This window comes from Euwallacea similis, chromosome 5, assembly GCF_039881205.1.
Source record: "Euwallacea similis isolate ESF13 chromosome 5, ESF131.1, whole genome shotgun sequence".
Lineage (NCBI taxonomy): Eukaryota > Metazoa > Arthropoda > Insecta > Coleoptera > Curculionidae > Euwallacea > Euwallacea similis.
The window spans coordinates 1640556-1665129 of NC_089613.1; the positions used below are offsets into that span (position 1 = coordinate 1640556).

General features: G+C 32.1%; 4 protein-coding genes and 1 long non-coding RNA gene across 8 annotated transcripts in view; 2 read left to right on the forward strand and 3 right to left on the reverse strand.

The window, feature by feature from the left end:
- The window catches only part of Atf6 (bZIP_ATF6 domain-containing protein ATf6), an 83978-nt gene extending 79660 nt beyond the window's left edge, over nt 1-4318 (reverse strand). The window contains exons 1-6 of one of the 2 annotated variants that reach the window (XR_010752146.1): nt 4029-4318; nt 3036-3967; nt 2824-2966; nt 2198-2398; nt 1705-2048; nt 1217-1646 (exon numbers count right to left, since the gene is read on the reverse strand). Coding sequence is in view for 1 of the 2 variants with exons in the window: in XM_066390377.1 (XP_066246474.1) it covers nt 1408-1646; nt 1705-2048; nt 2198-2398; nt 2824-2966; nt 3036-3967; nt 4029-4113 (1944 nt within the window). In the remaining variant the exon portion in view is untranslated. Of the gene's footprint in view, nt 1-648; nt 1647-1704; nt 2049-2197; nt 2399-2823; nt 2967-3035; nt 3968-4028 lie in introns of those variants that run through there. The other variant, XM_066390377.1, reaches the window with a different exon arrangement.
- A 215-nt stretch (nt 4319-4533) lies between these two features.
- On the forward strand, nt 4534-7072 carry Pmvk (Phosphomevalonate kinase). The gene is made up of 4 exons (XM_066390066.1): nt 4534-4735; nt 5690-5889; nt 6578-6724; nt 6929-7072. Exons 1-4 carry the CDS (start codon nt 4653-4655, stop codon nt 7054-7056), a joined length of 558 nt encoding a protein of 185 aa, XP_066246163.1. The 5' UTR covers nt 4534-4652; the 3' UTR covers nt 7057-7072.
- Nucleotides 7073-8509: 1437 nt separating this feature from the next.
- On the reverse strand, nt 8510-10032 carry LOC136408941 (cilia- and flagella-associated protein 97-like). Its single transcript, XM_066390165.1, has 2 exons — nt 9556-10032; nt 8510-8744 (listed from the first exon to the last, which is right to left on the reverse strand). The coding sequence occupies exons 1-2, from the start codon at nt 10015-10017 to the stop codon at nt 8694-8696; spliced, it is 513 nt and encodes a 170-aa protein (XP_066246262.1). The 5' UTR covers nt 10018-10032; the 3' UTR covers nt 8510-8693.
- A 1478-nt stretch (nt 10033-11510) lies between these two features.
- Ids (iduronate 2-sulfatase) lies at nt 11511-19876 on the forward strand. Of its 3 annotated transcripts, none has more exons than XM_066390388.1 (8): nt 11511-11712; nt 11766-11943; nt 12016-12195; nt 12254-12379; nt 12430-12705; nt 12763-13034; nt 17856-18047; nt 18102-19876. In XM_066390388.1, exons 1-8 carry the CDS (start codon nt 11512-11514, stop codon nt 18231-18233), a joined length of 1557 nt encoding a protein of 518 aa, XP_066246485.1. In that variant the 5' UTR covers nt 11511; the 3' UTR covers nt 18234-19876. The 3 variants fall into 3 exon arrangements, with proteins under 3 accessions (XP_066246485.1, XP_066246486.1, XP_066246487.1); XM_066390390.1 differs by having other exon boundaries at nt 11599-11712; nt 11760-11943; nt 18102-19874; XM_066390389.1 differs by lacking the exons at nt 17856-18047; nt 18102-19876 and adding an exon at nt 13839-14103.
- LOC136409106 (uncharacterized) lies at nt 12429-13705 on the reverse strand. Its single transcript, XR_010752152.1, has 2 exons — nt 13464-13705; nt 12429-12855 (listed from the first exon to the last, which is right to left on the reverse strand). It is a non-coding gene; the product is annotated as an uncharacterized lncRNA (long non-coding RNA).
- Nucleotides 19877-24574: the final 4698 nt, after the last annotated feature.

Below are 24574 nucleotides of genomic sequence, written 5' to 3' on the forward strand. Positions count from 1 at the left end.
TAATAATCGGAAAACCTGATCATTCAGTAATCAAACCAAAACTCAATTGATCTTTTCAGGTTTAATGAATAAAGACTGTATCACTGTTTTTTTTAAATTTAATCACAGTTAATATTACAATAGGTTTAATTAATATATGCAACCGAATCGCATATTATCGAGAGTGTTATTCCCCACGGGTTTTCCCACATCTCTCTTAAGGAAATATTTCTTGGGGAAAATAAGAAAAAAATTTCTGTAAACATATACCTGGAATCGCTGCATTTCCGATATACAGGGTGTTGAAAAATCTCTAGTATTTTCGAGAGTTTAACCAGTTATGTAAAAGATTACATTCACCTAATTGGTAAATTTTAAAACGTTAATTTCATTAATTAATCAAGTTAAAAACCAGCTTCATGAGCACGCTCCTAAAATCTCTGGATGAAGCCTGGTATATCTAAAAGACACTCCTCAAAAGTGCTATTAAATTTAGGAATATTTCAAGGAAGAGGTATCTTTTTCTAAACTTGAACACCCCGTATTTCGAAATTGAAGCGATTTGCTTAAATTTGCGCCGTTTGTTTGCGAAATACCCAGTAAATTATGTGACTATGTATTTGAATTATATTATCAAATGGTGTTACTGCACATACATATAAAAGTCTATCAAGAAATATTTTTACAGCCGTCACCATTAACCAAACATAACACACTCACACTTATTATATATTGCAATAATATTATCACAATACGGCTATAACAGTGAAAATAATAATTAGGTCAGAATCTAATCATAATGTTGTACTAAGCAAACAAAATTAAAAAAATAATTGATAGCGAAGATACCTGCATAAAAAAAACAAGTACAGCTGTTTATTGCTGAAGGCCCAAATGAGCGATAAATAAAAACATACACATTTTATTGTGTAAGTAAGGACATATAAATAGAAAAATTAACAGAATTAACTTTATTAACGTGCTTCTAAGGACAACGGAGTATATACAAGTCATATAATAAAGCATTCCCAAACGTAGTGAAAATAAATCATAATTGAAGATGGTCACTATAGGTACATTGTCTAAAGCCACTTTCAAAAAGGTGAAAATGACTAACCATGACAGGGGCATTGCCCTTCATACCCATTTAGGATCATTTTGATGATCAATTCTTTATGCTAATTAATGATTGACAATAGCCCTAGTTTCAGCGCTAACATTTGGCAACTGCTTATACTATTATTCAATGATCTAATTTGAATTTATAGGAATGTATCAAAGTCAGTTATCAGTACAAAAAAGTACAGAATTTACCACTTGCAATCAAGGCTTAGCGAATTAAGTAGGATTTCAGTTTCATAATAAACAATAAAAACATTTTTGTAGTCTTGGGAAACCACAGAACTAACCTGAAGACCCTGTAAATAATTAATTAACATCTATATCAACAGCTTCCAACGGGATTTTAGACAAAAAATACGGCTTATACGCTTTCGTTTTATTGGTATAATGCGTGGTGTTATCAGCGCTTCTCTTATCTTCCTCCTCTTTAGTAACGTTCTCGTATTGTCTGTAAGGCCTAGGTATGGACCCATATTTTACGTTAACTAATTTCGTGTCCAAAACTTCACAGTCAATTTGCATCAATGGAATATAACTTGTAGTATCTACAAAAATTATAAATTCCAAATAGTAGTACAGAATAACATATTCAATCAAACGCACCATTAGGGTAAACAGAGGGAATAAGAAGTGACATCTTTGGCCTTCTAGTGTTATTGTGATACAACGCTGGAAGGAGCATGTGTTGCTCGCTGAAAGACACTACGTAAAATGTATCATCCCTTCTATTTATGGCCTGGTAAAACTCTGAATACAATTGATCAGGTTTAGGACTGAAGACTTGAATCCCATTTCTAACGTCGTTTTCAGGACCATACAGTTGGCGTTTCCTGACTTGAGCAAGAGATGAATCGAGGCGTAATTTCTTACGCCTCCATTTCGGTTTTTGGCTGGACGGTTTTTCAGGAATTGGTGCGAATTTAGGCGAATCCGGCTTGCCTATCCACCTGATATTTGAAGAAGCGGTTTGCATGAATTTTAAGAATTTTAATGGAGGATTAGAGTCTTGTGAAAAAAAGGGGATCTTTATTTTTTTGTGGCATACGGTCAAATCCTTAATTTTAAGAAATTTTTGACTTAACATTTGTTATCTCACCTTTCTAACTCTAACAGCACTCTTGCACTTTCGGTCTGATTGATCGAAGCCGGACACATAGTTAAAGGTGAAAAATAAGTGTTATTCCTATTTGTGTTATCGCCGCTACTCCAAAGAAGGTTTCTACTATAATGCCCCGATAATTTGGGGTAATCGCTATTTTCTGTGTTTACCTTGCTGGATTTAGTTGTAAAAGAATTACTAAAATATTTAATCAGTGGAGGTTAACGCAATATTCAACCTTTAGTTTTATATTATAGAGGAAAAAATCTTGTTCTCAGATAGGCAAAAGGACTGGTAAAAAATTCTTGACTGAAATTCAAATTTACAGCGAAAATGTTTACCCGTTACAAAAGTCATTTCACCTATCTGGGTACACATGGTATACAATACATTAAGGGTGTCCCAAAATACAATGGCAAAACTTCAGTCACTTCTATGTCAAAAAAGCATATTTTTTTCTAATATGACAGCTGAAAAAATTTTTAAATCAATATCTATCTGCAGTAGTTTTCCCTGTGCTGAGAGTGGGCCTGTATAGAAAAGCATTACTTTTGGAGGTAAAGTTTGGCAATTCTAATTTAAGACATCCTATACTAATCCTATAACTTAGAAACTGTATTTACCCCCTTATATTGAAATTGAGACCCACAACTAGTAAAAATGCACACAAAAATACAGCTGGTTTGGTGGTTTTGCTTGAAATGTTGAATGAAGATTTGTTGGTATTCTCATACAATGATAATCTTTCTTTAAGTGAGGCATTTTCCTGAAAAAGGTAATTGGTTATCTAAGTAAAAAAAAACATAAAAAATGCAGTAAAGTAGTAAATTTTTACCTCTTTCAGTTTCTTGTTTTCCTGTGTTGTACGCTGAACCAGTTCTTCTAACGAATTCAAATAATCCTTTTTCTTTTTCCTAGACATACTTGCAGATTCCCGATTTTTAATCTTTCGCTCTTGCCTCTTTAGGACTCTTGGGTCCACTTGCATATTTGGTCTAACAGACAAACTCGGAATGGTAACAGATTTATTTACATTAGAAACAGTAGGAGTCACAGTTGGATTTATTGTTTTGAAACTGTTAATAGGAATACTGTCTAAAATCACAATATTTGAAGCAATTTTATTTGGAACCACTTTGCTATTCTTTGCAGTTGTATTTGGAAAACCACTCTTTATATTATTAATAAGGACTATATTATGTGCTTTTGAGGGTACAATATAAGGTGCCTTTGGTTGAATTGGGACCCGTTTAATAGGAACCTTCAATGGTTTTGTACTTTGTGGCACCACTTGTATTGTAGAATTAATTGGCTTAACATCAACATCAATCTCTTTCTTTGGTGAAATATTCCAAGGGAAAAATACTGGTGGTGGAGTGTTGTTTGAAATTGCAATGGGAGGAGGTGTTGAGGGCTCCAATGAATTGCTGGATGAAAATGACTCTTCGGAATGTACCTCTGACTTTAAATCTAGCTCATCCTCCCCAAGAAGTCTTAAATAATCCAAATATGAAAGTTCTTCTTGACCATCTGAACCCTGAGGTGAATGATTTGTTGAGCTTTTTTGTGATATTTTTAATTCGTCATTTAAAAAATTGAAATCTTGCTTAACATCCATACTGTTAGCCATGAAAATGTCAGATGAATCATTGAATTCTTTACTAATAAAAGAATTTAGTACAGCCATTTCATCTTCATGAAGTAATGGTATGTCTAGTGTAGAGGACAACTGCGACATAAAGTCATCATCAGAGATATCAAAGGTATCTGAAACAGGTGATAGTACGGTATAAGCAAAGGGGTATTTAGGGGGGTAAATGAGTCTCACCTGTGGCAAAAGAAATATCACTGCTAGATTCAGGAGAACTTTTACAATGGTACTCCTCTGTAAAGTGTGTATCTTCGGGCCACATTACAGAATTTTCAAACAGAAATGTTACATATATTACAAAGTAAAAACAGATTACGCTGCTTTTACAAATTCACCTAAAACCCGGCAACAAAACAAATAGTCTTGTATTTCTATTTTTATGGCAATTTTTCAGCATGGGAATTGGCCACATTATTTATGTACTCTTTAATAACTATTGTTTATTTATTTTATTTATTTATAAAACGTCAATAGTGAAATTGAATCCAAAAGCTACTAAAATCGAAGTGCAACAGTGTCGGATCCAATAAGTTCCTAAAAGGACACCTTTTTTTTTGGACTTGTCACTTGTTTTATGACATTACTGTTTTTGTTTAGCATTTTGACATTTGATGTTAGGTTATAAATTATAAACAAAAGGTGATGGAGGGAGAATTTAAAATTAAAATAATCTTTACAATTTTTTTAAAGAATCAAGTCCCGTTAATTTCTCAACTCATTACCAATTCTTCCCAGTGTACTTTAAATTAACAAGATGAAAATCGTCTAATGAAGATTGCGTAAAATTTGAGCTTTAGTAAGATGGCACAACCCAAAATAATTTTGTTATTTAGTGGAAAACGAAAATGTGGAAAGGATTTCCTGTGTGAAAAGCTAAAAGCCACGTAAGTAGTATTAGCTGGTGGTATGGTTTTGAGTAAACAATTTACTTTAATTCATGCAGAACCAATATTGGTACCTATAAAAGGAGGTCATGTGATTCAAAATTATTGCATATTTGACTTTTAAGAATATAATGTTTTAAGTTCCTTGTTGTTATGGAGACAGTAGGTTTCATATGAATATGTTAATAAAAGCTGCTCCATTTGATTTTAGTACTTTTAATATCCATTGTCCCAATCTAGGTATTTTGGAACAACTGAAAACTTTATTAAATAAAGTAGCTTTAACATCGTCTCTGGACTGACTTCATCAGACTTTATATAGTTGTGAAACTAATTTAAAAACAGAGTAGAATTATTGAAATATTTGCTTTTATAATATACTTTTAAGAACAGGGTAAAATCTGTAAAAAGTGTTGTGTGTTGAAGTGGCCTTAACTACTGAAATCCTAAAAATCTATTAATTTCCTTTTAAAATCGTTATCTACATAAGTTTATATAATTGACTGGGTGAATATTATTTTCACTGGAACTAGTGAAAATCTATTGTATACTCCATTTTTATTGTTATTAGATAAATATTTTAATTCAAATTATTTAACTACTAAACCACACTGGAGCAATCTTTCATCTTAAATCATTAATATAAATCATTTTATGCTGTTACACTTGCCCATTTCACAATTAAATAATTACTATGTTGAATAAATTGTATTTTAAGTTTGACAGATTTAAATATTGTATCTAATTAACCAATATAACTTTATCCTAAATTCTCGAATAACAGGTCGCAATTATTTGAATTTTTTCATTTGTCCTGACAGTTTTAACTTTTTTAATATTCTTATAAAATGGGACAAAATGCTTTAAAAACAAAGTGTTCTGAAAGGGCCTTCCTAGTAGTTAAGTTTAGTTGAGGCACTATCAGCTTAATACCCACCGTAACATCATTTATAGAATTGGTGAGAATAAATGTAATTTAATAAGAATATCGGGACCTCTGAAACAGCTTTATGCAACAAACCATAATCTAATATGGGATAAACTAATGAGTAGTGATCTTTATAAAGAGAAATACAGACAAGATATGATAAATTGGAGTGACGATATTCGAAGAAAAGATCCAGGATACTTCTGCAAAGCAGCTTGCAAATCAGGTAAGTACCACAGTATTTACAGCAAAAGCAAATGATTTAATGAATAGAATCGATAAAACAAAAATATATTTCGCAAGCCAGACATTACCACATTATAGATTAAGAGTGATAGGTATGTATGTGCATTTAAGGCAGGAGATACATCTCCTGCTTTAAAATTGTAATGTACCCTTATGCTAGGCCCATGTACATCACTATTTTTTAGTCATATGCCCGGCATAGCTAGATTTCAGTATCTATTACTTTCAAAAAGATGTGGCTCTGTATAATAAAACTTTCACCCCTTTTCTTTATAAGAACAAGAATTTAAGTACTACCCCGTTTCGCTAAATCGGTATAACTGCAACATATCAATAGAAGACCCATTTTGCTATTCAATAAAATGTCACACTCTAAAAAGATAGACAATAAATTAACCAATAATTAACTCCTAGTCGTAATATGCCTATCATATGCATAATAGCCCTGTCTTAGTACTTAAGAACTTTACAATAGTTGTAAACTCCCTCTTGGTCAAATTACCACGTTAATATGTATTTCGTTAACCGAACTTTTAATTTTTTTAACCTGAATTAAAGTGTATTATTTAACAGTGAAATGAAATACTTCATAAGTAGTTCCTGTGTTTATCGTTCCAAGTTTCATTACAAAATCTACTTGACTTTTGCAATTCTATTTGTATTTTTAGCTCCGCAGAAAGACATTTGGATAGTAAGTGACATCAGAAGAAAAAGTGATATTAAGTGGTTTAAAGACAACTACAGCAGTATTAAAATAATCAGAATTTATGCTGATTTGGAAGTACGAAAGGCTCGAGGTTGGATTTTTACAAGTGGTAAGTTTACACCTTGTACTGTGCAGGTCTTTACAATTGTCTTCTGGAGTTCTACCAAAAATTTGCCTTGATATTAAAACCAAAAAATTAAGTAAAATCCAAAAGTGGATGCCTTGAATTAATTTCCAAACCTTTGAGAAATAGTTTATACTGTAATGTCCCATATTTAGTTGAATTGTAGCACGGCGCAATGTCATTTTTTAGGTGTCGATGATGTAGTGTCCGAATGTGATCTCGATGATTTTAGTCCATGGGATATGGAATTCGCGAATAATAATAATTTGGAGTATAAAAAAACCATTGAAGAAATTGTTAATATTCTTCCATTGTGATGTTGATTTGGGTTCTGGGTGATGGGGGGGGGGGGGGGGGGGGGTACCATTACCAAATGTCTGTTTTTATCTATATTTAATATATTACAAATATTATGTATTAAGTGTGAAATAAAAGTAATAACATGAAAAAGTACATTGGGAAACAGTTGTTTTTCTTGCCCTAAATTTCGAGAAGACTTTGCATTCAATTATCGCTGTAACTCGCAAAAATTAATAACTTATCTATGATATTAACAATAAACGACTTACGACAGAGATTCTCAGGGATATTGCGGTGTTTCATTTCAATAATTCGCTAAATTCTCTACAAATTGTTAAAATATCGTTCAGAAAATTACAGCTGTATATAGATTTTTTGGAAATTCACGTTGGTTAAATCAGTGTTCAAACATGCGACGGTAACAGAGGTCCAAAAATAGTTACCACTAACCTGAACTATACGGTGATAGGCTATTAGATCTATGTGTCCACAGTATTCTCAGCCTGATGTGTTGTCCTTAGTACGCGGCTTCAAGCGCTACTGGCCAGAGGTGTGCATTTCTTATATATTTGTTTCTGGGTTACCCGAAGGCTTTTAAAATGTACATTTAGATTAATGCAGAAGCATAAGGTCAATGTTTTTTTTTAACACCCTGTATCTCGAAAACTGTGCGTTTGCGGACTCGTGTTAATAGGAACTTTTTTTCTTAGAATGGGCCAAGGAATCCCACCCTTCATTCCTGAATCTTTTTTTTAACACCCTGTATAAAAGTAAACAAGCAAACGAAAATGTTATTGTTTTCACATTTTATTTGGTGCGGGCGAGGTGCATCAACACGTTTTTTTCAGTATGCTTTTTTGATATAGAAGAGTATCAGAATTCGTGATATACAGTCTAGTGTCTATACATAATAGACAGTGATAAAACAAAAACAGATATATTAAATTAATTTATTGTACCCAAAAACCTTCTTACTTATTTCCGATTTACATAATTCAAAAAATTACTTTTACCCCTGAAAACAAACAAGTTTTGTATGGAGAAAGTTTAACTGAATTACTGGATTTTTTGCCCTCTACTATTGTTTCAGAGACAGTTCATATAAAAAAGTAGTTGGCGATTTCCCTTTAATCATTTCTACTTAATAATTTCTATACTTATTTCTGGCAGGTTTTTAAAAAAACTAAGTTCCGATAAATCCTCCGTTACAACGAGATTTAGATTCAGCAAAAGTAGGAATTTTGCAGATGTTATCGGCAAATTTGGTTTATTTAGAAATTGCGGATCAAAATGATTTTTTTTTACGACTAAAACAATAAAACGATGCATTCCATTCCCACCCTTTACCATGTACCATTACCTTGAAGTACCTAACATTGACAATCATAGATAATAAATGAATTATTTATTCAAAACAAGGGTCTGATATTTTAATAATTAGTTGGAGCTTTTTTTAATGATTACCTTTTATTAAAGTCCAACATAGGCTCTTATAAAAACCACTTTATTATCTTATTTTATTATAACAATTATTAATAGATAAATACTCAAAATTGTATAAGTTTGATTGAGGTGATTTTTCTTTATAAAAATTACGGGGCCTGTCTGGATACAAACTTTCACTAAGTAGTACGTCGTCATTCCTGAGTAAACATTACGGGTATCTTACAGCCGATTTTACAGACTGGATCTTCTTTAGTAAAATCTGCAACGTATTTACATAATTTAACAATTAATATCATTTAAAATGTGATTGCAAATATGTTGATAAATTTATAACCATACCACATCAAAAATCTTAGACCCTTTCCCTCCTCTTTAATGTTTTACAAATACTAAATCTGAATATTTTTTGTTTTTCAACAGTTATTTTAACCCAAATTTGACTTTTTTTCCAAAAAAAAACTTAATTTAAGTGAACTATACACCTACATTAATAGTAATGCACATTTTGACACCAAAAATTCAAAAATATGATAAAAAAAAATAACAGCAACATAGTTCACAGTTTAAAATCGCATAATTCTTCAAAAAATTAATTAAGTTCCACAGTGTACCCACTTCTGTTGTCACTCGGTACAAATGAGCCAATTAAATTAAATTAAATTAATCTTTTAGTGCCAAAGTTCAACGTCGAATTTATAAATCCGGCTTAATAAAGGTTTTACTGGTCCCGAGAAATTGAGAGTAAAACTTTGGCCAGTAAAATTTCCTTATTACTCTTGATACTTAATATATCTTGGGCAATATAATTTCGAAAGATCGGTAATTCGAAAATTATTTTTACAAGTTACTCTAGAATTCTAAAACGGAATAAAAACGATATCATTGTAAATATTTAAAATCTTGGCTCTCATTTTTAGTTATAATTCTTTTGGTAAGTGTTTGACTACGATATTTGAAATGCTAATGAACATTCTCAACACTTATGTGTAAAGATTTTCAGTTCCTCTAAAAATAATTCTTAGAATATCCAAGTGCTTGAAAATAAACATTTTTAATGATCCTGGACATACCTCGTTCTCTCTGATTATCTTTTCCTGATGTCTCCTTCTATTAATCTCCGAACTGGTTACTTTAGATAAACAAGCAGCACTCATTTTGTACTGGTTGGGTCTTCTATGATGGTACAGTATCTTGTTTACTAGCATGGCATTTCCCCGTTCAATTTCTCTAATTTTGTCCGCTGAAAAGGTTTTGTTCTGAGGCAAATTAACTGAAGCCTGTGTTCGAGAGCTAGTCCTGATGCTTTTTTCGCATTTAGTCTGGTTTAAATTTAATTGCATTGGATCCAAATTTGCCACGGTTTTTTGCAAATCTAGGGAATCAGCCAAAGAGGAACTTTCATTATCAAAATAGCTGGAATAGTTGGACTCAGTGTTGTGATCTTCGATCAATTTGTAGTCGAATCTTATTTTTTCACACGTTTGACAGTTATTAATAAATGCTTCTGAAAACTTGCCAGAACCACCGCTCATAGTTTCTCCGTGAAAAATATGAAAATTGTAAAGATATAGAAAAATTCTTGATATTTGGTGTAAAAAATGAAATTCAATTTAACTTAAGCTGAAACAAAACAACGTAGGACTGTTTGTAAATGTAGTAAAAGCATTTCTATGGATACCGTTTGGTAGTCGACAAAATAATAATGAATAGGGGCGTGATTATAGAGCGAATAAAGTTTTTAAAATAATGTCAAATCGATATTGGGTGATTCTCACAAAAAGTTTAGGTCTTCAATAGGTAATTAGGTAGTACCATAAAAATACCTAAAGATAGCAGGCTACTTATACATATATGTTAATATGATAATATGATTAATGAGCTACTTATACTTATACGTATATGTATGAAAACTTTATGAAATGTCGGAATAAAATTATAACTCACAAAATTACTCTATATGACATTAATAATCTATAATAAGTGGATGTAGCACCTTTCTTTGAAGTCTTGAAACCCTTTTTCGTTAAATGAGACACTAATCCATGGCGGGGAAATCGAAAGAAGTGACGATCACTATGTACCATACTCTACGTTTTATATGCATTTATACGAATGGCGTATCTCTGAGGAAAAGGTGATGTCAAGGATATTAATGATGTTATGGGAATATAAGGCGGTTGTGACAAACAATATATTAGAAAATCAATTTAATAATAATTTGGTAATAAACGGTTTGAAAAACAGTGGCATTGTCTTTTATCTACAATAAGATATTCTATATTAAAGGAGAGCACCAAATATTTATGTTAAATTAACATATTGAGAATTCCTTGAATTATTAGACATTTTTTAAAATATATCTTTGGCGCCTTGTATATTGAATGAAAAACTGGAAAATGGAAAATGATATTCTAGAAATCGTATTATTTTTGTTCAAGAAATCTATAATTAACGAGTTCGCCAACATTTTTGTAGTTTTTTCTCTGCTTACCTACAGGTTCAGTGGTATCGTCGATATCTCGCGTCCCGTTCTAAAATTTCCATTATTTATTTATCAAATAAATCGCTAAAGTTGAAACAATTTTTTGAGTGCTGACAAAGAGCAAAAAATATTCAAGAGCTAGTAAGATAAGTTTATCCACTGAGCCAGTGACAATGCAAACCTTTACTCCCAAGTTAACAAAAATGAAATTTAATGGAGCGGAATAAATAGATATGTAATTAGATAAGTAGTTTTTCCTTGCATAAAAATGTATGTTATTACGCCCTTTCTAATTTAAATGTTTTTATCACTTCAAAATAGAGTGCACCATAAATTTAAACTAACAAAGTTGTTGACTAAACGCATAATTAATTTATTGTAAAGGGGAACCTGATGCATACATATGAAAAAGCCGTTTCTTATTACAATCAGCTGCTGAATACATATACCGAACATTATAGCAGAGTAAACGCATTTGAGGTTAGTTATATGGTTTCACATTGTTACGTTGTATGCTTCTCTGATTTCCCATAGAAGTACCTAAATGAGCCCAGATAAATTTATTTTACACATATTATTACTCTTTCTCCTTAAAAGTTCTTATGGTTACCGGCCAAACGTTTTATTTCTTATCGTAGATGATTTGAAACCCGCGTTGGGGTGTTACGGGGATTCTCAGGCGTACACCCCTAACATCGATAAAATTGCCTCAAAAAGCTTTGTATTCACTCAGAGTTTTGCTCAGGTAACACTGACCACACATAACAATATTTCATCATACCCAACTTGAAGTTTTAGCAAGCTTTATGTGCGCCAAGCCGGAATTCTTTCCTTACAAGTCGTAGGCCCGATACACTACACCTTTATGACTTTTATAGCTACTGGAGGGATGTAGTGGGCAACTTCACTACCATGCCACAATATTTTAAAGAACGGGGATACCATTCTCATTCTATTGGAAAAGTTTTTCATCCCGGTAAGAAATGACTGCCTTACGTATTCCAGATTTACTTCCAGAACAAATTTGAAGATAAGATTTTTCTTAAAGGCATATCATCAAATTTTACGGATGATCAACCTTATAGTTGGAGTCAGAGACCATTTCATCCAAAGACAATAAAGATCAAAAATGCAAAAGTGTGTATAAACCAAGATGGCTCACAGTCTGCAAATTTGATATGTCCAGTGATTACTGAGTATCAACCTATGGCAACTCTGCCTGACATAGGTAAAAAGTAAACTTATCTCCTACTTTTACTAAAAGTGATATAATTTTAACTTTTTAGAATCGAAAAATGAGGCAGTGAAATTTTTACACGATCACAAAAGGAACATCAGCAATCCCCCATATTTTCTTGCTGTTGGTTTTCATAAACCTCATATCCCATTAAAGTTCCCACAACATTTTTTGGGTATGTTTATACTCATTTATGGCTATTCATATAAATTTATTAATTTCAAGACTTCCATCCATTGTCAAACATTTCTTTGCCTGTAAACCGAATGAGACCCCCATCACTTCCAAACGTAGCTTGGAATCCTTGGACTGATGTTCGTTCTAGGGATGACATGAGAAAACTAAAAATTTCCTTTCCTTATGGACCAATGAATGATGATATTGTAAAAAAGATTATCCAAGCCTATTATGCTTCAGTTAGTTATGTAGATGAACTGATTGGTAAACTTTTAAAAGAAGTGGACTTTGACAACACAATTATAGTTTTGACGGGAGATCACGGTTTATTATCTAAACCTAAATAATTAGTCAAATATTTTAAAAATAGAACTATTGTAGGTTGGTCTTTAGGACAACATGGAGAATTTTCAAAGTTCAGTAACTTTGAGGAGGCTACCAGAGTCCCGTTGATCATCCAGGTTCCTCGTCTTTCTACCAAAAAAAAAAAAATTAATGCTCTTGTTGAACTGGTAGATTTGTTTCCCACATTAGTTGATTTAACAGCAGTTTCTGAATCATTGCAACAATGCCCTTCCACTGAACTATATAATATATGTACAGAGGGAAAGAGTTTAATGAAGCTGATGATTGATGCTTTGAAGAAACGCCAGGTAAGTTTCATGACTTTTTCAAACATCGAGGAATGTGCCAAAAATTGTTGAGAGAAAAATAGTCCTGATATAATATGTATTTGAATGTTTCGAAATTTTCAATCATGGCAAAAAACTTTATAATCATCATTCGAGCTCGACAAATCTTATTCCGATGGGCAACATCTTTTTGGCAATTTTAAGCTTACACAGGACCTAAATTAGTCGGCGAATACTGCTAATTAAAATGTTTTTTGAACGTCACGGGCATCTCCAAAGGAATAAACAAAATATTGATGGTCGTGGTGATGAGGCGAAGACACAATAAAAAAAAACAAACAGAAAGCCTAAATAGGAAAGAACTTTGTTTGAACCGGTTAAAATGTGCGGGAACAAACGCAAATACATCAGATTGTACAAAATGGTGATATTGAGGAATTAAGTACTTACCGATTTATCCAATTTCTCCTGCCGAACAATAAGTCATCTTCAAAATAATGAAAAATTGCTGCAATTGCGTGTTCTTTTGTCTGTTCTTATATAGATTTCTGAAGAAACATGATTTTTTTTACAACTCTCAGATTTCGGTATGTAAATCCAAGTACTTGTTCTTGTAAAGGGGCATGTATATTTCATATATTTATCAGTTAGCCCTCTTTAAGCTGATTCTAATAATATAAGGTTTTATATATTTATCTCTTTTAGTTTTCTTAAAAAATTCAAATGTTTTTAAATGCCCTTCAAAAATTTAAAAGGTCACGCTTCTTTAATAAACAAAAAAAAAGTGGCGCTTCCAAGAACCTCACCTACTGACCTAAATTCCAGACATTCCAATGTCAAATGATTTAACGCCAGTTAAAGGGGATGTTCTACTTATTAAAAAGATAGCCCAGACCGAAAGGAAGACAGTCGGTCACCGCAAATAAGACAGAGAACGAAAATACCAAGACGAAAGCTAGATAAAAACGTGAATATATGTAATACAAGATGGATCCTCGACCTGAATCGAACACATCATCTATCTATCCTTATCTCGAATTCCCCGGTCGTACAAGTCAAGAGAGACAAACTATTCCAACCGTTTCATTCATCTGTTTAATTATAACCACAAAAACGTTTGCTTTGACTTTTGTGGAAAAATTGTTGTTATTACTTTATTTATAATAGAATGTAATTAAAATAGTTGGAAACTGTGTTTCGGGATAATAACTATCAGCAAATTTGCTAATTATTACCCCATATGGTCCATGACACTCATAGAGTGTCTAAAGTAGTATCTAAGTTGTCTCTCACGTTTCTTCGAACAAGCCCTTTACGAACCACAATAGTGTACAATGTACCTTAACAGATTCATGTGATGTTCTACTTTATGTTTTGGACGTTTTTGTAGTCAACATAGTGAACGTTTAACATGGAGAAGTATTTTAAATATTGTACTAGAATGAGATCTATGAAACTGTATATTTTACTTTCATACTGCCCACCTGCTGGCCATTTGAACTTCTTTTTGGACGCTGTTAAGCTTTGACTAGTTTGTAGGTAGCATCGTTGTTGGCTACTAACATTCTCTTTGACAATGAAGTACCTCAAATGCAGGTTTTATTATTTGGTGAAGTCTTTTGATTTCGAGCAAACTGTACATGAAACAATGATGTAAATAACTTGTTTAGATAATATTTTAGTGACTGTGGATGTATGTGAAGAAGGTAAGTGTGGCTGAGGCTGACATGTCTGATCTATGTTAAATTTTGAAATGTCTGATTGTGGGTACAAATTTGGTATTCTCTAGTAATGCTGAGAAAACATCTAGGTCTATAACACAGATACTCATTTCCGTTCTACAGCATTCTGGACGCTACTTTCTAACATCTTATAGAGCAAGAGTTGAATGTCAACTACATGTTCAATACTTTTATTAGTGTTTTGGGAAATACATACCTTCAAACTTTTTCTGAAAGGAACTATAAAGTGAGGTATAAAAAGTAAAATAGAATTTGTGGTTTGATGAAAATCTTCAAAACATGTGATTGTCTTTACTTCCTTAATAAACTTAACAGCCACTTTAATTTATTGGATTTTTCCAATTAATATAACACTTCAAGAGAGCACACTATATAGAAGGTAAAAATTAAATAATGGCACGACTAATTTTTCTTTTCATCACTCTACTGCAGCGTGCCAGCTAATAAGTAAATATAGATGTCAAAAAAGAAAAATGAAAACTTAAGAATCACCAAGTAAATTTAGTAACTTTTCTGGGGTGGTTTAGTATGTGGATATATGTACATACAATATCATATTTATATACATCATATTAATCAACGTTAATTCCTGATAAAAAAAATCTTTAAAACACTTCGAGTTTCGAATTAATTTTGATTCGAAGCAGAGACGTACACAGTTGAGACCTGAAACACAAAAAAACTTTTAAAACTTCGAAACAGCTCAAGTTGTAATATAATTCTTCGGCTACGTCCTAAGATGATCCTAAGTATCTTCCCGAAGAGCCAAAATTAGAAATAACTTCGACTTCCAACTAAAATTCGAATTACATAGTACTCACTGACTTAAAAAAAGTTAACTGTGAACCACAAGAAACAACTATCACAACTCACCCCTAGGCATCAAAAGGGTGAGCCAGAATTACGTCAGCTACATCTACTTTCACTCACTAAGCTATGAATATACTAACGACGTACTTCACGAGTTTTTAGAACAGAAGAAAACCCAATTATCCAGATTATCAGTGCAGCGAGCATCACGAACGTCTTGTTCATCACCGCGAGTTACGTTTGATGTTCAAACAAACTTATTTTTAAAAAACTATTAGAAGCACCACGACTACCCTAGGAATCACAACAGAGAAAAATCAGCTACGTACTACTTAAAAACAGTTTTATAGGACTAAAAGTGTCTAGTCTGCTAAAGCGAACAAAGATAGTAGTTAAAAGCAATGAAGCGCTATTTGATATACTAGCAATAATTAATAAAATGGGAATATTATTATGTATCTATATAACTCGCGCTAACGTTCGAGTGAATCACCTACGAAGTGATATCGGTACGACCTGCCTTTTGTAAAGGTATAGCTGATCGGTCTTAGATAAGGTGCTTGCGATGTTTCCAGATTTAGTAAAATGGGAGAAAAGTTGTGAATTCAAGGCGGTAGTTTTATTATGCGAACATACACTAACAGAACAAAAAATTAATTTCTTATTGCAAAGAGAACTTAATCGAAAAAGAAATCAGAGGTTTTTCGAGAACAATACTGATTTGGAATTCCATACATCGTGTTCATATACATATAATAAAAAATTATATACATATATAATAAAAATAAAGCCACTGCCAACCTTAACATTTTGTCTCAGTCTGTTAAAACTTAACAACTTGAAGGGCTGAATGATATATGTGATCCAAAAAATGTAAATTTCTTATAAAAAATAGTCATAAGCATCATGTCGCGATACTGCCTTTTACAAAGGTACGAGTCATAGGCCGAATGATAGCAACGATACAATGGCCTCCAAACGTTCGAATAATTTTATACATTATTTTGCGAATGCACAGCTCACCGTTATAACCATGGAAACGATACGCGAAACAAAATAATATACAGCGTGACATAAACAGTGACAAAAACCACTTAGAGTAGTCACCAACACAGAAAATAAAATTAAGGAAGATTAAATTAGGTACAATGATCAAACACTGGTCATTTACCACATATAAGCATTCTGAAATTTTGATCCTTTTGAAATTTTGTCGAAAAAAGTACCATTCCTCAACCATTGACAAGAGAAATTTCAGTTATTATTTATTTTCGACACGGTACTTAGTTCCAGGTATGCTACTCGGGGATCGTACAGCTTCAGAGATCCGAACGCCAAGACGCTATTTTAGGATATGGAAAATAAAATCGAATCCAAAAGAGCGATTTTTATCCATTTTTAACCGAGCACAATGCTATATGAACACTCATTACGTTTCTATTTAATTAATCTTTCGGGGCCGCATACATTTTTCGCACATTTTCGATTAAAATTTGAAAATTTTCGCGACCGACATGAAAGGAAACACGGAGACACCATTAAAACTGATAGCGGAAGTATTATTCTTTTGTTTCTAGATCCAAAACGTCACTTCCGAGTGACGTATTATCGCAAAACTACGTGTTGATCTGTTTGAGCTGAAAAATCGATATTAAGACGAGTGGTCCTTCCGAAAAAAATATAATCTGAAGGGGGTCTCCTCAGTTTTAAAAATTTACTATTCAACAATAAAAATTGACCAAAATAATATATTTCTTTTATAATTTGGACTTCAATTATACATTTTTTTTACCTGGAAGGAGAAACGCGGCTCAAAAAAATACCCTGTGTAGCAGAAAAATGAGAATTGGTACAGATGAGTTTTAGATCATTCTATTTGAAAATCTCGCTTCATTTTTATCCTAAAAAAGGCCTTAATAGTACTTTTAGAAATTTGATTCCATAAAAATGGACGCAGTTGACCATGACTATGAGTGAAGAGTCATCGTACCCACTAGACAGATGCGTATTTTGAATATCTAATTAACAAAAAAAAAAAAACGTGAAAATCGGCCAAGAAATAAAGATTTAACAAGAATGGTAAATTCTTAACCCGGACACACTGTATAATGCAATAAACCTAGTTTTGTTATAAGCACACATGTACACATAAATACATGTATGTATAACCGTAATGCATAACAAAAAATCGCGTAAATATAAGCATAATACAGCGCAAATAAAAAACTTTTGTAATATAAAAATTGGTTCTTTTTTACCTTCATTCAATTTAATTTATCGATTATTTCAGAATCATAACGGAAAATCTGCAATTTTTACTCAATATCCTAGACCCGGATTTTATCCAACATTGCACCCAAATAGCGACAAACCTCGCTTAAAAGAAATCCAGATCATGGGGTACTCGATTAAAACCAAACGGTATAGATATTGTGAATGGGTGAAATTTAATTCTACAAATTTTTCTATTAAATGGAATAAGGTATTGCGGTAGAAAATTTAATGATTTATGATACTTTTGGGTTTGCATTTTAAGGTCTACGCACGAGAATTGTATGATCACTTAATAGATCCCAAAGAAGATCTAAATCTTGCGGACCGCCCGCAACTTGCTGATCTCATGAAAAAACTGAGAAGAAAGTTAATTAACGGCTGGAGGAAAGTCTGATGATAAGTGAAATCCAATATGATGATTATGCTGTTATATTTTTATTTCCAGTACAAAATTTCTATTACAAAATAACGAATCTACCTACGCATGACTTTTATTTATAAGTAGTACCTAACCAAAACAATTTAATTTTCTCCAAATTTTACATTTCGTGTCAGATTAAGCGAATCGGCGCGCGGCGTTTAAAATCATCCCTTACAAATTTACACATATTACATAGATTAGAATAAGGTAGATACTTATTATACTGATAAAGTGAAAAACTTGGCTAGTATTATGTCGATTTAAAACAACAAAGTTTATAGCAATATTCAGTCTAGAAAAAACTACCCTTTATATTGCATATTAAAAAATTGATATCCCTTCAAACAAAAAATTTCTTGATGCAAATAAACGACTTATTCTCAGCCCATAACAGTAAACTTATCTAATATAAAGAATTATCTAATATAATAATTTGTAATGATTACAAATAACATCAACTGATGTTTGAATTCACGACTGTTTAGAGGAAGTCTGGTATTGATAAATAAGTTGATAAAAATAAATTAATCTGTAGGAATTCTTTAAAAGAGGTGCGTATATTATTACCATGTAAAGAAGTATATTCTACACATTGATCTGTCTTTTTGACAGCCATTCACATTCACATAAGGTACCCTGCTGCTATTGGCTATTGTACTTACCTATTGAGTTTGATCATACTCTCGAAATGATAAAGAAAAAAAATTGATTCTACTATTTACCTAAAACATCTTACCACTATCCGACAACATACGTAATACATACATGTAGGCTACAATAACGTAATATTTAAATATAATCACACTTCTGCCCTTGTATCACATATTTGTTTTGATCCTGACTGGAAAAATCAAGAATAATATCACTAATACAGCTTTTGAGATTGTAAGTTTGGCTTGGGACCCGAATAAAGGAATCAATCATTTTTATTTGTTGAATATATAAAGAGAGAAATTGACATGCAAATATGGCAAACCTGGAAAAACTATAAGTTACTTATGGGAAATCGTGAAACCATTTTAAGTCATTGGATGTTATTAGGATGTAATGAAAGTAAATCAGGTCTGTCGGAGTTATTAGATGTTGGAAATCACGTGAAAATTTATTATATTGAATTGGGAATTGTGAAAAATGCATAACCAGAACTGTTACGAAGGGATATTTAGAAATGTTTAAAACCTAAAAATTTAACTGGTCCAAAGCAAAATGTTGAAAAAACTCAATTTGACTTCAAGGAAAATGTTTAAAAAACCTAAGCCGATTGAAGCTAAACACCTAGGAACGTTGAGAAAATCTGAATTGTACTGAGCAAATTTCTCATAAATTTTTTATTTGAAAAATTGAATGAACGTTGAGAAATGTGAAAGAAATCCGAACTAATTTGACAAGATACTTTGAAGAGAAATTTAAACACATTGAGGAATTACATTCGCATACTACTTACCTAACTGACATAAGACTTGCTCAGAAACCAGAATTGTTCCGAACGAGTTTTTCGGAAATGTTGCAGAAACACGGATTGAACTGAAGAAAAATATTTAGTCTTGGGTCAGTTCATATAAAACTTGAACTGATCCAAGGCGGAACGTTGTACATCGAAATCACAGCAAGCAAGTTTTTCGAAAATGCTGAAAACACCCGAACTGGCCCGAACAGGAACTTTCGGAAATGTTTAGAAACGTCTAAGAATATTGTAGGAACCCGATTGCTGTCGGATTCTTGTTTTCAAGGTGAGTAGGCTATGAAAATACGTAGTAAGTTAACATACATTTTTATCGCATGCGGTTAATCGGACGCCTGGCTGCGTCATTGGTTCCCGCTTAGTGCGCATGTGCCCTAAGAATGACTTGCTGGGTCTACATTACCGTAGGCCTGACAAGGGTAAATGTTATTTTAATCGACGACAAGTCATTCCATTAGTTTCAGAAACATCACAACTGATAATTTCCATAAGGAACTTCTTGAAAAAGAGTTTTTCCACATTTGTACCTATTAAAGAGTTTACAAAATTCCCTTGGTTGTTATCATCATAGTGAATATTAGTTATCAAGCCGTTTCACAAATGCTGTAGAACCTATATCAAACAGTACATAATACAAATATTTTTAATAAATTCGTTTTTCCTTTACTGAAATCCACAACCCAATGCTAGGTCCCTAGCCATGACGGTGTGACTCGAATTAAGTTGTATCTTAATGCGTTCGTTTCTCCAGTTACACAATTAATTATTCCTATGGATATATGAGTAAACAACTAAGTAATAATGACTTAAGTTATAATAAGAAGTAGGTTAAATGTAAATATGCAAAATATGGGACGCACAAAAAGGATTGTGAATCTGGAAGGAAGATCATGTACATGACGCCATTTGTTGTATCTAAATGGTCAATTTGCTTACATGTGGTTTTATTTTTAATTTAAAAAATTACAACAAAAAGAATTTTAAAGTAAGCAACAGTAGGAAGAAGCTTTAATGCCCGAAGATATGTGGCAAGGGTCAAACATCTTACAATCCGATTGAGGAAGACTGAGGAACAGAAAAAATTTGCATTTTTACATTCAATTGTCCCTTAAAGATGTAATATTACATCTACATATTAAGAAAATTATCTACAGGTTTACTAGTAGTCGCAGCATTTACTGTCGGCTGAAAAGCTCATTTGTTACCCCAAAATAAGCAAATTGTTTATTTATCACACACAGCCAAATTATATCAATTAAGCCATTCTCTTATTGGTCAACGTTAGCTTTTGGAGGGACGTTAAAAAAAACTATGTATCACATAAAGCACTCGATTGGTATTAGTAGGTATGTAAAACTCTTAAGAAGCGAGCCTAATTGGTTCCAGAAATTTATTTCATCTTGATACAATTACCCAAAACAGGCCTTTACAACAATTTAATGTTTAACAGTTTCCATACTATGAGCAATCAATTTTTCAAACCTCCATTATTGTCCGTTTGTGATATGTTATGCAAGTATATAAATAAATTCCTATATGTTGTAAAAGCCAGTTTTTTTCGCGGCAGCACCGATTTTGCCTTTTTTTTTGGCTTACATTGAAGCACTGGAATCTCCAGGAAAATGTAACAGTTGGCCATCACCAACAGAGGGTGTAGGTGACGCCCTACTAGCCGAACTGAAGCTGCTCCCTATACTGAGATCCTCGATGTGGTTGTAGATAAATTCAGTAGAGGCGTTTAGCTGCTCACCTGACACCAGATAGATGTAAAATAAATTATATTTGGCATACAGTGATGAAGATAAATAAGGTCGGGGACGGGGCAAAAATCCGATTTGCGGCTTTCTAACATCTTTATTCAACTCTTTTTATTTACAATACATTTTTCTGACATCGTTCACAATATTACACTTTCGAGAACATTTACAATATAAATATTTGTGTAAACGCATTTATTCTATACAACGCAACTATAAAAATATTTGTACACAATGTACATTTTACGCTGGGTCAGCTGCATAAAGTCTATAAACTTATCATTAAAAAATAACTTCACAACAGTTTCGTAAACAATCGAAGAGGTTTAGTGGTATTACTTGAAAAAGTGGACTTGGGAAACCCTTTAAAAGAAGGATGTTCTATAATCTTCAAAAAATTGGATAAAGATTAAATTAGTAAGCAATTTGCATGTGTTTTTTTCAACTAAGACGTGTCAAACTAAATAATTGGATGAAAATGAATGGTTTTGGCACTTTCGAGGATCGTAGCTTCGAAACGCTACGCAAGAGGTGAAAGACTTTCTCCTTGCTTGATTCTAATTTGTGGCACATTTTTTATAATTTGATATATACTTAAATTCTAAAATTTTGACACCTATTACATTGGCCATTCAAATTCGTCACGAAAAGAAAATGAAAATACGAAAAGAACTTCTTTCCGACTCCGAACCGTTTGAAAGTTGCGATTCTTGAAAGTGCAATAATTCTGATATTTCAACGGCAACATCCCGAAAACAGTAGAAAAGTGGAATTCTTAAAATTGCGAAGGCAATCAGCAACAATGTGCTATAGTAAAAAGTGCGTGTGTTGGGGTCCACTTAAAATAAAAAACTCGACATTACGACACCTGCGGGATTTCGGATCGCAAAAACGGACACCCGGTAGAAAACAATAATCAAAGGTTAGTTGGTCAAATGTTATAACAGTACGTCATAATATAATATAAAAAGGCCTTTAAACCATGCGTTGCTTCGTGTTTTGCCATATTAAAGGTGCTTACACACGAATATTATACAATATTTTTTATTAAAAGTACAACAATATTTCAACTAATTATTGTTTTCAGGCATCAAGAAGTGGAATAAATTTTTCAAAATGTTTAGACATGCCAGAATTTCTGATATATCTTTTCTTAGTATCTTAATGTGCATCGTAAAGGCCGTTTTATGCACGCTGCAGTGTGCTTGCCTTGCGTGCATCATTTTAATGCGTGGATAATAAAAAATAATATTATATCATATTACGAAAAATCGAAAGTGTTTTATTTTTAAGAACAATAAAATCATTAAATTTTCATCTAAAAGAAACCTTTTCCCAATCTATTCTTTTTGAAAATTCCTTTTTTTATCACTAAATGATTATTAGATCGAACTGAAATAGAGTATTTAAATCTATAGTTTTTGGTATTTTTTCATTGATCTTTTTATTAAGTTTATGTATGAATTAATTATTTTTTTATTTTTTTTAAGTGCTCAGGGCCCTCCAACTGTAAATTAAGAAAATTACAGTATTTTATATTAAAATATGCTAGCATTTTTCAATGCGCGTTTAAAAATAATTATTAATAATACGTAAGAACAATATTATGATTTGTATGGAAATATATATCTATTAACAAGGAAATGAAATTATTGGATATATCAATTTGAGCCCGAACTATCCTGATTTATCGCACCGAGAAATTTTGAAGAATATTTAAAATTAAAGTTACCTACAGCTCAAAAATAACATAGAAAGGTTTTGAGTTAGGGATACGTTCGTTTTAGATGTATGAGTATTTATGATTACTCGGTGCAAACAAGAATAAGCTCCTCTAAATTAGTATTTTTAAAAATTTTATTTTTTGTCACTTTTTTTAAATTTTCCTCTCTGAAACAATTAAAGTTATGTTATTTCAAATCTGTGAAAAGCTAATTAACGTAATTAAATAAAAAATAGTCTAAGCGAAAAATGAAAATATTTTCTATACCATTAATTTACCTGTGTTTCGACTTATTTAACATAATCACTTATTTAACCACTAATAATGATTCTGATCGCTACATACCTGCAAACGCGATATTAAGAGTATTACAACAATTCCGATAACTGCTATTTGGCAAGTTCTCGAGATCTAGAATATTTAATGTTTGCTAATATTCGGATATTTAAAAATTCGCTTCTAGTATGTATTTTGATGCAACTGGTTTGGCAAGTGTTTTATTACATAAATTTTAAATTTTAAACTCGAAAATCCCTACAAATGATCTATTTAGAGATCGATCGTATTTATCTCACTTAAAGCTATTAAATAAAATATAATTTCGGAGAAACATTGTTCACCGTCCACAATTTTACTTTCAAAATGAGAAAGAAGATCATTAATTCAATGAGGGCAGTTAAATGTTTGACGATGTTAAGAGGTACATCAAACTGAATACTTATCTCGAAACTCAATTCTTTTCAACGAATCCGAATGACATTATACAAGAGTAAAAACCCTCAAACTCTCAATCTTCCACTGGATATACCCAAAAAAAAAACGGTTCAGTATTAATCACAAAATCTGTGTCGAAAATTAATAGGAATCTGTTAAAAGAACCAGAAAAACTTTATAAACACACAGGGTGTTCATAATACTAGCATGTACTTGCTCGTACTAGTATAAAAAATAAAATAAATTCTGCTTCAAAATTAAACAGTGGAAGAAACGTTTTATTGCATTTTTTGAGGATATCTAGTGGCGCACTGATAATCATATCACATGGGGCATAAATATTTTTGAACTTCCAAGTATGAGTTACATTATTAGTTCGTTAAATTTTTAATATAAATGAGAAATTTGTAGGTTAACCAAAATTCTGTTTTGAAATTTGAAAAATTTCGAATGTTTTCTATCTGTCGTACGTATCTTATCATTATATATGCCTAATTTCATCAGCATAGAGATGAAACATCGCATGTTTCATCTTTGCACTTATCATCGCTTTTTTATCTGGAATACGAGCATTGAGTTTGTCGCACATATTTTACTTCGAATGGATCACTAAGCTGACCCTCTTGCATTCAATACATTAAAGTTAATGATTTTTAGA

Bases quoted from the DNA above. Each gene is read 5' to 3' on its own strand.
- LOC136408941 (XM_066390165.1), bottom strand. From the start codon at position 10,017: ATGAGCGGTGGTTCTGGCAAGTTTTCAGAAGCATTTATTAATAACTGT. The intron at 8,745-9,555 runs GTATGTCCAGGA...AATACGTTGCAG, and splicing joins AGATAATCAGAGAGAACGAG to ATTTTACTAAAGAAGATCCA.
- Ids (XM_066390388.1), top strand. From the start codon at position 11,512: ATGAGCCCAGATAAATTTATTTTACACATATTATTACTCTTTCTCCTT. The intron at 11,713-11,765 runs GTAACACTGACC...TTGAAGTTTTAG, and splicing joins TCACTCAGAGTTTTGCTCAG to CAAGCTTTATGTGCGCCAAG. The intron at 12,196-12,253 runs GTAAAAAGTAAA...TTAACTTTTTAG, and splicing joins GGCAACTCTGCCTGACATAG to AATCGAAAAATGAGGCAGTG.
- Pmvk (XM_066390066.1), top strand. From the start codon at position 4,653: ATGGCACAACCCAAAATAATTTTGTTATTTAGTGGAAAACGAAAATGT. The intron at 4,736-5,689 runs GTAAGTAGTATT...CATCATTTATAG, and splicing joins TGTGAAAAGCTAAAAGCCAC to AATTGGTGAGAATAAATGTA. The intron at 6,725-6,928 runs GTAAGTTTACAC...GTCATTTTTTAG, and splicing joins AGGTTGGATTTTTACAAGTG to GTGTCGATGATGTAGTGTCC.